The sequence below is a fragment of the Rhipicephalus microplus genome, chromosome 8 (assembly GCF_043290135.1).
Source record: "Rhipicephalus microplus isolate Deutch F79 chromosome 8, USDA_Rmic, whole genome shotgun sequence".
In the NCBI taxonomy this organism is placed as follows: Eukaryota; Metazoa; Arthropoda; class Arachnida; order Ixodida; family Ixodidae; genus Rhipicephalus; species Rhipicephalus microplus.
The window spans coordinates 26278365-26291779 of NC_134707.1; the positions used below are offsets into that span (position 1 = coordinate 26278365).

Below are 13415 nucleotides of genomic sequence, written 5' to 3' on the forward strand. Positions count from 1 at the left end.
AATTCAGCTATACTTCTCGGCTAATTATATAACGTGTAATGCGGTCAGTTCAGCATAAACTCCCACATTTAGATTTTGGGACGCTGCGTGTTTTGTTGGTTCATCGTTCAAAAAACAAAAAAAAAACACTGTGTGGGTATATAAGAGAGACGAAAGATAACAGGCCAGAGCGCTTGCTGACCTTTTCTCTTATTATACCTCTTACCTTGTAATGAGAACACAATTTTCGCTATTGCATTTTCTTACCGAGGATTATTCTTGGCATCTTCTCACTGAATAGTGTCCACTCGTGTGCTCCCATCTTTAAAATATAACTGAAGATCTACGTAATAGCGGTATTAGACTAATGCGACAAGCAATGCGTTGAGCTTTGTTACGTAGTAATTTGTGGCGTGTTCTGATCCTGATTGAGTGATCCCTCTTGAAGTCAAACGCGTATGAACTACGTTAATGCAAAATGCTGTATTTTATTTCGTACCCCAGTGTTTTGTATATATGTCAACTTTGCTTTCTAAAGAATGGTCATGACTGCAGAGGTTTTTTTTTTTTTATGCGGCTGCTCATTTTCCCTTGTTACGGAAGAAGGGAATGTTTGAATGGTCAATTATAATTTGCATAATAACGTAAACATCATCTCGGAATATATTCCTTGTTTTTGCTATATCGTATTGATGGGAATCTGATTGATCACTTTCGTACGATCTTTAATGCAACGCAGCCCATATTCATTTACCTCGGAGTCCCGCATATCGTTCCCACTTTCTTTGAGTATGTTTGGCTCCGATCCTTTCATCACACACGCATGAAGTTTGTACTCGGGAAATAAGTACATTGGGAACGAGCTGCCTGCCTGCGTTCTCGCAAAGCATGTGCATATTGCAAGACCATATGTTGTCACGTTTCGTAATTAAAAGCGAGTGAGCGATGATAAAGAAACGTTATTTTTTCTGATTTTTCACCTGTGTTTCTTTAAAGAAAAGGGCCAGTAGGACATCTTTTATTTTCTTTATATGCAGGAGGACACGATGCACATGACGTCTACGATTGGTCGTGGTATGGTACGTTGACAGATCCCTTTTAATTCGAAACGTGACAACACTTGGTTGTGCTGCTGGTTATGCTGCTGCTGCTGGTGACAACACTTGTGCTGTTCGGATTGCCCTGTGCATTTTCTCCCGTCACTGAACGAGAAGCTTAGGAAGAGTACACGGTAGACAATTCACCCTGCAGAGCCGAAATCTTGGACGAGAGATCTCCGACATACATGCAGGAAATGTCTCACTTCTTAAGGGGAAGATAACAAAGTTCAACATCCAGGGAAGAAATGGAAACTTGAAAAGATAAGAAGTATGTTGCAGCTGTAAAGACAAATATGGTTGTCGAAATGAAGTTCAGTAAGGTTGAGAGCTGGGCTAGTTGGTGAGACATCATTTAACCATATGGTGTTGTAGCGAGTGTCGTGTTTTCTTGTCCTCTTCGTCCCCGTGAATTTGCGCTACTACACCATATGGTTAAATGATGGTTGTCGAAAGTTCCGGCGACACTTCCCGAATTGTTCATTTCAGATAGATAGATAGATAGATAGATAGATAGATAGATAGATAGATAGATAGATAGATAGATAGATAGATAGATGGATGGATGGATGGATGGATGGATGGATGGATGGATGGATGGATGGATGGATGGATGGATGGATGGATGGATGGATGGATGGATGGATGGATGGATGGATGGATGGATGGATGGATGGATGGATGGATGGATGGATGGATGGATGGATGGATGGATGGATGGATGGATGGATGGATGGATGGATGGATGGATGGATGGATGGATGGATGGATGGATGGATGGATGGATGGATGGATGGATGGATGGATGGATGGATGGATGGATGGATGGATGGATGGATGGATGGATGGATGGATGGATGGATGGATGGATGGATGGATGGATGGATGGATGGATGGATGGATGGATGGATGGATGGATGGATGGATGGATGGATGGATGGATGGATGGATGGATGGATGGATGGATGGATGGATGGATGGATGGATGGATGGATGGATGGATGGATGGATGGATGGATGGATGGATGGATGGATGGATGGATGGATGGATGGATGGATGGATGGATGGATGGATGGATGGATGGATGGATGGATGGATGGATGGATGGATGGATGGATGGATGGATGGATGGATGGATGGATGGATGGATGGATGGATGGATGGATGGATGGATGGATGGATGGATGGATGGATGGATGGATGGATGGATGGATGGATGGATGGATGGATGGATGGATGGATGGATGGATGGATGGATGGATGGATGGATGGATGGATGGATGGATGGATGGATGGATGGATGGATGGATGGATGGATGGATGGATGGATGGATGGATGGATGGATGGATGGATGGATGGATGGATGGATGGATGGATGGATGGATGGATGGATGGATGGATGGATGGATGGATGGATGGATGGATGGATGGATGGATGGATGGATGGATGGATGGATGGATGGATGGATGGGGTTGCGGTGAGGATTTAATTTCTGGATTGCCCAATGAAAACAAGGAACTACGCTTGAAATGACGTTTTCTATGAGGGCATGTTGTTTTATCCTACATATAAAAAGTGGCCCGTATCTGCATGTATCACTGCAAATGTCGTCGAAAGACGATAGTCTTGCGTCAGGAGAGAGTGAGCAAAAGATGTATTTGATGTTCTGCGTGAGAAAATCGGAGAATGGTATTCTGGAGGCGCTGCGTTAGGGTGCTTCGATGCGTGCAACGGAGGCGAACGAGCGCATCGAGGTACGTGAGACATGAGCGCTATCTGTCAGTTATCTTGTAAAATGAAAGAATGACCTCTGATATACCAAGTGCGCGGCATGCGCGCCCGTCTCGGAAGCAATAAGGTGTAGAATGCCAAGGGACGGGTAGGTGCCGCCACCGTGCTGTATTAGCAAGGCGTTGGAAACACTTGCCTTTTTGTGCTTAACGTTGCATTTGCATTGTCAGCGCAGCGTCATAGACGCTAAGGTCGTTAGAATTACTTACGTATGCCCTCTCTAGCATAAAGATACATTAACGTGCACGTTGGAATAATGCCCGAAGTTAGTTTCAACTTTCAATCTAGGACCCTAGGGCAGATTTGGAACTTGAACAGATTTCGACAAATCAAATTCAGTCGCAAAGTTGTCCACGAGGTCGACAGGCGTTTACGGCAAGCGGCGAAGCTGTCTTGGAGACTGATGAAAATCAAGTCCTAGCAAAATTTCATTTCTGCTTTCAGGGTTTAGGTCCTCATTATGTACGCAAAGTACATATAGAGTGCGGGTGGGTGGACCCTGACTTCATTTCAGACGCAAAGTGGTAAACGCATGCCTAGACAATCCTAAACTATAGATCTGGTGGCTAGTGATCTAGTAGAACCTACAATCGTCGTGCATGATCACACGTCTTTTTCCAGGCGCTTAGATTCGGCGTCGATCAGGCGTTTTCATACGCCTGGGAATTTTATATTGCTAAGTAGAACAATGCAAGGGTCAGGCGTTCTGCGAACAGAAGACGACAAAGAGTCCGGTGTACGTGCTGTCCTCCATCTTGGTCGATGCTGTGCACAACACTGTTGTGCCTCGTGTTATTTTACACAATATGTTTTTCAGCACATTTGGCAAGCACTTTCAAATTATGACAGTTAGATTGCCGCTATCCCTCAAGAGGAAGGTATATAAGAGCTGTATCTTGCCGGTACTTAGCTACGGAGCCGAAACCTGGAGACTTACAAAGAGGGTTCAGCTTAAATTGAGGACGACGCAGCGAGCAATGGAAAGAAAATTGGTAGGTGTAACCTTAAGATACAGGAAGAGAGCAGAGCGGATTAGGGAACAATCCGAGTTTTAAAATGTCATATTAGAAATCAAGAAGAGGAAATGGACATGGGCCGGACATGTAGCACGTAGACAGGGTAACCGCTGGTCATTAAGGGTATAACTGAATTTCTAGAGAAGGCAAGCGGGTCAGGGGGAGACAGAAGGTTAAGTGGGCAGATGAGATTAAGAAGTTTGCGGGTATAAATTGGCAGCAGCAAGCACAGGACCGAGTTAACTGGCGGAATATGGGGGAGGCCTTTGTCCTGCAGTGGACGTAATCAGGCTGATGATGATGATGATGATGTTATTGAGTTCATAGGTGCGCGTATCACAAAGAGAATCATTTTCTAAAGTAATACAAGTACGTGGTGCGTACGCACCACGTACTGAACATTTAATGACTGACTCTTATTGCGCAATCAGAACATGCGATCAAGTCATGGACTGCGCATCTGTAGGGAGAGACAAAAAGCGCAGTAAACTAACGACAAACGCGGGCTCTTAATCTCTGCGACGCACACTTCACGTTGCGCACTGCCCCGTAGTAAAGCACTTTATAAGAGGTTGTTCGCCAACTGTTCGGACGGTGAGTCAGGACTAACAAACCCCGCGGCGTCCACCTCCCGCGCTCTATCAGTCGAAAACCAGTGCTGTAGCGGAGGGCATATCCCGCGTCAAGTGCGCGAAGTGATCGGCAGCGGCGCTGCATGCGTTGGTTCCCCGCCGAGATCGCAGGCGCCCGACGCGCCCTCTCTCGCCAGCGCCCGCGGCGTTCCCTGCGCTGTGTGCAAGCGGCGCTTGTATCCTTGTCGCAGCGTCGACAGTCAAGCATACCTCCGGCACGGGGATGGAAGAGGGGTCGCTGAGAGTTTTTCGGGAAATCTCGGCGACCCTGTTTTCTTACGGTGCGAAAGCTGTACACACCACTCCCATCACGCTCTTTCACCACCGAACCGTCTACAGCAGCGCGTGCTGTAGTGACGTCGGCGGTTATGGAGGAAACCGTTAATCGCGCGAGAAGCGCGCGAGTTAATCCGGGATCAGCCCTTGGGCAAACATCGGAGCGGGGGTGCTGCCGCCTGCCTCATGCGCGCGGGTGGCGAGACCGGGACGCCGTTTGAGATTTCGCCCGGCAGCCGCCGTTCTTTACACATATATCCGAGAACGGTCCTGCGATTCTTTCAGAATGCACGCAGTGGTGGTGGCACTTCCAAAAGCCCAGCGTGGTCCTGCTCTGCGGAGTGCCTCATGATGACGGTGCATCCTCCGACTGCCAGTCATCTCCTCGTTTTGTCAGGCTTTCTTATTCTTCCGTTCGCGTTTAGACCCTGTTGAGTTACAACTCGAAATAAACAAAAAAAACTGCGAAAAGAAACACGTCTACATAATCTCTAGCTGGCAAAAAAACTGTGGGCGACATAACTTGTGCCTTCTTAACTACGGCATAAGACTCTCACTTAATATGAACGTAATTAAAGCGGAAGAAAACGTGCTCGTTCGTCGGTGATATGTAGACCCAAAACCTTCGAATTACACTTCCTGCGTTCGACTACTTGAACTACGATGTACGGCGCTCACCCGTCCACCTATTTGCAGGGAATTTATGTGTGTTTAATACCTGGGAGCGTAAGCCAACACAATTGCCCATAAAAAACCTAGAAATACCTTCTACCGACTGTGTAGCAGCATTTAGGCGATCACTCAACAAACAATGGCAACTAAAGTGGGATAAAAATATTAACAAACAAACTCCGTGTTATCAAACCAACGATTGGAGAATGGGAGTCATGCAGACACCAGGAGAGTTTCATAGAAGTAGTTCTGTGCAGACTACGAATGGGGCATGCACACCTGACCCATAGTTACCTTCTGCGTAAGGAGCAACCGTCTTATCAGAGGTGTGGAGAAATCTTGACAGCAAACCATCTTTTGATCTCTTGTACAAAAATAGAGCGGGAACGGAAACTTTTGTTCAACCCCTATACCATCAACAAACACCATTTCATCCAGCTTTTTTTTTTTTATTGGCGAAAACCTTACAATAGAACTGAAGAATCTGATCACATTCCTAAAAGCTATAAATTTACTGAAACTACTCCGGCAATTATTACCAAAAACATTAGGACCTGTTTTCAGTATTTCTCTTGTACACAAAAAATACCTTGCTTTTGGCGCAATATAGCCTTAGTCGCTTTTGCGCCACAAAACCTGACACAACAAACAAACAAGATTATTGCAAGATTTTCATTAGGTTCGCAACCGTAGCTGGTAACCGTGGTTCCTGCAGCTGCACGGTATTCAAGAATTCGGGTAATCTCCGTCTTGAATGTGGGGTGTTTAGAACAAAGGGACTTACTTGCCCTCTCGTACAGACCATCTGTATACCGTTGCCCATGCGCTTAGTTTTATACACGTATTGAATCAAGTGGATTTGCGCTAAACGATACAGTGGCCGATAACAAGTCATGACTGATTTACAGGATGCGATCAATCACGCGATGAGCATGTTCGTCTGAAATAGACTGCTCTCGTCTGTTGAAACATCATGAAGCCACTACAAATATTAGCAAGCTTTTGGTCATATATTCACCTATATTGGAACACAAAGAAAATGTATGCAGTTACAAATAGTTTGCTAAACACACGCACAACCACGTTAGTGTGGTCCTTGTCGCGCTGTGTCGTCATACATTATGACGTATGGAGTGCCGCTCACTACAAAACATTCGCTGGGCAACTGCAGTTGGAGAAATAACCTACGAAGTGCAGACTGGGCAACCACTGACACCGCAGGTTGGTTGGTAGATTACCCGGTACATCATTCAGTTTCAGATGTGGTCCCTTTAGCACCTAGAGGCACCTTCGTGTTTTGTGATTCCTTTTTCCTTTTGTCTCACAATTATCAATTCGTTTCCCACATTGTCTCGAGTTGAAGTTCGCAATGATGAAACCGATTTGCTTTCGTTGGGTCCATTATTAGTCTGCTGCACAGGGTCACAAAATAAATGCCAGCTCCTCGATCCCTTCCTGTACCGTATGTCAATTTGTTGCCGTCATCTATGTATGGTGTAATGATAGCCAGACACGGATAACTTAGGTATGGAATTCAATACATTGCCTTTTGATGTGATGATACGCCACTCAGCTGAGGCTTACGCTGGTATTCATGAGGCTGATTCACACTACGTGCGATAATCATGAAATTCGTGTGTTTCAATAACTTCGCAAGATTACCAAAAGCGGGTGATGTACTTTCCATGAACACTTTACATCTTTCGGCCAACTTTGTACAAATAGCAGCTTTAGAGCGTTCGCGATTCCTCATGCTCGGATTCTTTATATACGCCAGTCACCAGCTTCAACTGGTGTTCTACACGCCTAGCGCATGCTTTGCAGAGTGCAGTGCACTCGCTTTTAGTAGTGCCTCGGCTCAAGATTTTGCTGTGTAGTGTCATTGATCTGTACAGAACTGTGAATGTGAATTTAAAGAAGTGTTGTTGTTACCACACGCTCCTAATGTCAGCCGGTGGACTTAAAACGCGTATTACTATTTAGTCTTAACGAGAGCCTTCACACGTACCAAGAACTCTTTAGCAGCGACACATGGCACCAGCGAGCTACGTGCCTCGATTCGCTCTGCACGGGGCCCAGCTTCATAGACCTGGCGATTGCAAACCTGTCGGGGCGAGGCTGGAGGCAATTGTCGCATGGCTCGCCTCGACTGGATATTTAGATACGCTGATTGAGACTTGACAAGCGTGCCTTTGCGCGTGCGCCGCCCACTGAAGTCCTGCACTCCCTTTCTTCTATACCTGTCTCAGTCCTGGCAGGGGTTCACATTTCTGGCATCCAGTTCGCCCTTGGGGGAAACCAGCACTCTGAATGTGTACGTGTGTGTCACGGTGTTTGCCACGGCACGACTCACCGTGGCAGTAGTTTGCCCGGTCATCATCGGCCACGCTGTCCCGACGGGCCCCCGTGGCACACCATTGTGTCTTCACGTTCCTGGCGGCCGAGTCTGAAATTGCTTGGACGCGTGGGTGGCTGGCTTGTCTACACTGCGGGTTCGTGTGTGTGTGTGTGTCCAGCGAGACCTAGGAAGAACGCGCTATGGGGGAGCCCCCAAAGGGTTTTTTGAAGAAAGCGCGCAACAAGAAGGGAGCAGCGGGGGGCCTTCATTGTCGCAGCCGACGCTTGCGGCCGGTCTGTCAAAATTCCTTCGGGAGACCTGTGTGCCTTCTCAGCTGAAGTTCTCAGTGTGGCGTATGGATATCAAGCGTGCAGAAGCGGAAACCGATTGCGCGGAGAGGGGTGTTTGTGGCCGCGGACTCTGTTGTACCGGTGGAGGCGCGAACACTGAGATTGTGTGCGGTAAGTCGGACCTGTACGTTGGTGAAGCGGCCGATGAAACTGTGTCCAATGCGGCTGGTATGCCCTGGACCCGTGTGTATCCGAGTGCTGTACCACGTACTGGTGGGCTCTACCTTGTGCAATGTGTGGCCTAGCGGTGTGCCAAATCGAACTTTATACACACTGCGACAGATAGTGTTTTTATTCAAGTACTCTTGAATTCACTCTTCAATTTCTTTAATGCAGGTGCTGATATACTCAGACGAATGTCGGGTTGTAAAGGATAATAATGATGGGCCCTGTGAGGGTACCTCTTCCTATGCTTCGAAGTAAGGTTATCTATCTATCTATCTATCTATCTATCTATCTATCTATCTATCTATCTATCTATCTATCTATCTATCAGGGGTGAGACAACTGCGCATATTGCGCATTTTGGTACATTTATGTTTTTTTGCACCAAGCTGCTCTAAAAGCATAAAAATTACAAAAATATGCACCGAACTGCTCCGAAACAGCCTCAAAAGCTAGAATTTTGATGCCAACTTCAGCTTCATTGGGGTTAAAAGGGCGAATTTGACTAATAAGACGCACTCAATTGTTTTTTTTTCCACTTTGCACCTTTTTGGTCACAAAGGCCCCCACGGTGCCGCATAATCTTTAAACTTTAGCAAATATGCGTGACGCCACACACACGCACACAAAAATGTGCTGCCGTGCATCGAGTTTGCTGTTCCTACTATAGTTAGGCTGTGTGTTCTGGTGCCACTGTCGGCTAGCGAAAACCACCGAGTTTGGTGGCAAGCATAGCGGGGTTGACTCTCCGGTTCTCTGTTGTGCGAAGCGCGTTGCTCCGGTCGCTGTGGCTTTCATGTGGACGCTGCTGCGTGCGGCCACCTACGAGTACGTGTTGGCCGTGAGCGAGTAACTTGTAAACGTGGAGTCACTCTTTCCCTGCATCCAAGTGTCTCCCGGATGCTCTGCCGCGTGCAAATGGGTTCTCAAAATGGGTTCCGTGAGCGGCAGGATCCCATTAGCTACTAATTAGATGCACATTAGCTACCCATTAGCTACTAATTAGCTACCCATTAGCTACTAATTTATTTATACAGGTGAGTTCTCATTGCATTTCGCATTCGAAAAAGCCATCGCAAGCGAAATCCGCACATCGGTGTCTGCAGGTGAAGAGGAACAGTTTTGGTTACATGCGAAGCCGTTGTGACAAAACGAGTGTTCGAACCTTTGTAAACAATGTTAACGGGCACCTAGGCGCTTTATTCGTGACTCATTACGCATCGGCAATCGCTTGGCACAGTTTTCGAGAATCGCGATTTGCCACTGCTTCGTTTCGTAATCGAAACTCGCAACAAGTGCTTAAAGAGGCGTCGCTGTTTGCCCTCCGGTTCTGGGCTACACGAGCTTTAGGCCTATCTCGATCAGTGTTTCGGTCAGCTGCAGTGTGACTTCAAACACGGATTTTTCTCACCTGCGCTGCGCGAGCACTTCACGCGAGTCACGTACGGAGCGGCGCGGGCAGCAATCGCAAGTCGATTTACCCCCGTATTCTAGAACGTCCCTTCACTCAACGCTTCACCTTCACTTGAGAAAGCCGATGGGAGCGCCCTCTCTTGGCACGGAAAGTCACTGCATGTCAGCGATAGTCTGCTGCGATTCTCGAGTAGCGCGGCGTCATTTTGAGCCGAGGTGTGGCGCAGTGCTCACCTCTGTCAAGTGAAAGGCGAAAGTCGAGTCGAGGAGCGTTTGTGAATACGGGGGGTTATTATTGCGAGTTCTACATCGACGGTGATGACCTATAGATATTGAAAAAAAAACAGATACAGAACTGGCCAACTGTTGCTGTACTAAAAACGCGTGGTTGCTCGTGTGGAGATGCGTTATCAGTATCACTCGCTTATCACTTAGTGCCATATGCACGCGCTTTACGAGATGGTCGATGCGGCGAGATTTCTTGGTTTCTCGCGCTGCACTCGTAAAGGTGGTCCTGCATGAGGTGGCTGTGAACGGCAGAGCAGCATAATTTTGTTGTCTGTTAAAAAGCTCTTGACGGTATCATGTCAGGGTTTTCTTTAAGCGAAGGACCACTGTTACGTCACTAACATTCATGTGCAATCACAATTTTTCATAATTTTTTGTGCAATCACAATCACAAAAACGCATCACAAGTGTGGTGCTTTTTTTTTTTAATGTTCCCTCTGAACCTAGCTTTCAACAAAACCTTTTTTAAAGAAAATTTCACATGTTACGAGGGCTAGATATGTCATGCGGTATATAAAAATGTAGTGCAGTTCATACCTAAGGATAATCTATTTAAAAACTTCCTTCCAAATCTGTTTCAGTGTAATTTGTATTATCAGCGAAATAAAATATGCCCTGGTGTTCCCACGTTGCTAAACACTGGTATTTTTAAGTTCCCAGGACAACCAATAAAAGGCTACTAACTGCTCCTAATTTAGTTTCAGCCCTTTCACCCCTGATCTATCTATCTATCTATCTATTTATCTATCTATCTATCTATCTATCACAATTTCGCACGTGCGTAGGGAAATATTGTCAAAATGAGGTACATTGCCTGCTATTAATCTTGCAGTTTCAATCGGGGTAATTTTGCTGCATACTGTAGGTGTATCACTTTTTCCCTCCATCATCAGACACACTCCTCAAATAAAGACTTGCTTAACAGATGTGCTCAAAGCCCTTGAAAGTGTTGAGCGTCTATATACATGCGGAGTTGAACACGGTTTTGTTTGACGTATATTTCTGCTTGTGTGTTTTTATACGTGCTTCAGCACTGCACACGCACTGTAATACCCATACTTGAGCAGCTTTAAGTTCAGTTTGTTACTAACAAGTGAACTAGAATATAAACATTCGTTGGAGTGCTAGAAACGAATATGGTGTGTATTTGTTCACCGGTGCAATTACCGTAACACACGAGATTGTTTTCCGCGTGAAGCCCTCATTTGTAGCGTGTGTATTATTATTTTTGTTACGTCCCCCCCCCCCCCTGTTTCATTTCTATAGCACTGCCGTAGGTTATACTCTACATCACACACTAATTCGCTCAGCACCATCGCAGACGTGGGCCATAACGTCACTCCTGTTCACTGGTGTTCTTCTGTGAATCCTTCTTCGTATAGCCAGGTAAAGCTAACGTGGTCGAGTCCTTTTGTCGAGTAAAGCTCGTTCAACTCAAGCGCAGTTCGGCTACGTTTCACTGCGTGAACTTTTGCGAATGTATTCGCTGCTGCCATCTGCTATGAGCCAAGGCTGCCGCCGAAACTCGACATAGATGCCAACAGTGAGCCGAAAACTTTTCGCACAATCGGCGCGGCACTTGCACCCTTGCCCTGGCAGCCGTGCTTCATGTTCTTCGCGAAGACCTATTATGCATATACGTTTCACACAATAGACGTCCCCGATGGAAATACCCCCTCGAGACGCACTCCGAATCTCGTTTCTTCTGATCAGCATTGCGTTTCTGACAGGGCGGGTGCATAAGCGACAAGGCGCTATGCGGAGACAAGCCGTATCTGTATACACCGGGTGCCCAAGTGGCGTGTTTCTAGTGGCCTCCGCTGGACGGCCGGCGGCTCTCGTGTAGAGTTGGCCGACGCCTCTCGAGGAGGCGTCGAGAGGATCCCATCGTGCATTGCGACCAAGAGACCACACGCTGCGCCAAGGGTCTGCGCCACGGTGCCAGTGCGGTGCAGAAAGAGAGAGAGAATCGAAGTGTAAGGAGGAGGGTTGACTGGAACTCTCGATTCGATTGGGCAACGCGGTGTATCGACCCGGCTCTATGGGCGGGGGCCGGTGGTGCTGCCCCCTCACGTCGGCAGAGGGGCGCGCCACGCCGAGGACGTTGGCTCTCCGCGCTAAGCCTATCGATGCATCGAGCGTTCGCGACCTCCTTCCCTGCCTGTCTGGCAGCGCTGGGCTCTTTAGCCGCAGCCTGAACCCTAGCGACGTAACGCTGGCTCGTGGACCGTTATCGACCGCCTCTCTTGACGTTGCGCTGCGTCGGCATCCAACCCACACATCTGGCGGTTGCGTTGTCCCGTCAGCGTGGGTATACGTTGTAGCCACCGGTCTTTTTTTTAGGGCTACGCGTGAAAGCTGCAGTGTTGGTGGAGGTGTTGAGACACAGAATTCTATACGTATTGTGTCGAAATTCAAAGTGAAACGATATTACAATTTTTAAAAAGGGTGTGAACTCCGAGTACCTGTACGTTAAATAATGGTTTCGTCTGCTGCGGAGTTTGATCCAGGCCGCATCATCGATTGAAGCGAAATACTTTACAGGGCGTGTAATTATATTCTGGTTTATGTCGCATGAACCTAGGTGGTCCAAATTAGCGATGCCTTTCACATGAGTGGGCCTCATAATCACCTCATGGTTTTTGGTTGTAAATACCTAAGAATTATTTTTGTATTCCAAGTATTTTTGTAAGCCGGTCACATAGACAAGCAAGTAAGTGTAAGTGTGTCGTATCAAAGAAGTGTATGGTACTTGTGCTAACTCCAGATAACGGGAAGTAGAAAATGATTAACCCAATAACGCCAAACAAGCCATACATGAGACATTTTGCACTCTTATTCGTTGAAGTTCTTTATGCACTGGAAAATTGACGGGGTACTTAGCCGAGTTGTCACCTCAGGCGAAATTTAAGCACACCGATAAATAATTACGTACTATTAATATCAGTTAGGCTCTGCCTCAAATAATACACCATGCCTGTAACTGTTCGTTCCGAGTGAAGTAATAAGAATGTACAGGTTATTCAACTTTTATTAGATCTGCAACATAGAATATTTTTGTCATCATACTAAGGCCACCTCATCATCATTATCACCACAGGTTTATCTTTATCAGCTTCATGACACTAAAAATTTCATGCACAGCTGCTTACCATGAGGGGTTAGATTAGTTTGCGTGCCACTGATTCGCTGATGTAGTCACTCGTGTCAGATAAGGCATGTGATTTTCGGTGTACGTTTCTTTCGAATATATGTTTGTTTCTCGATGAGATCTCGTTCTGATATTCTAATACCGTGTTTCTTTCGTTCGATTCTCCTTGACTTTATAAGTGGCGTAATTGTTCCGTTCCACGTATGCAATATGCTCTCTTTAGAAGCTTGCATGTCCGGACCGC

At 46.6% G+C, this 13415-nt stretch overlaps 1 protein-coding gene across 3 annotated transcripts in view; it reads left to right on the forward strand.

Moving 5' to 3' along the window:
- The window catches only part of LOC119164300 (homeobox protein OTX2), a 231649-nt gene that overhangs the window by 189739 nt on the left and 28495 nt on the right, over positions 1-13415 (forward strand). For 2 of the 3 annotated variants that reach the window (XM_075871351.1, XM_037416461.2), the window contains exon 4: positions 1017-1058. The exons of the other annotated variant lie outside the window; for it this stretch is intronic. In XM_075871351.1, coding sequence (XP_075727466.1) covers positions 1017-1058 — 42 coding nt within the window. The remainder of the gene's footprint in view (positions 1-1016; positions 1059-13415) is intronic. 3 annotated transcript variants of the gene reach the window in all.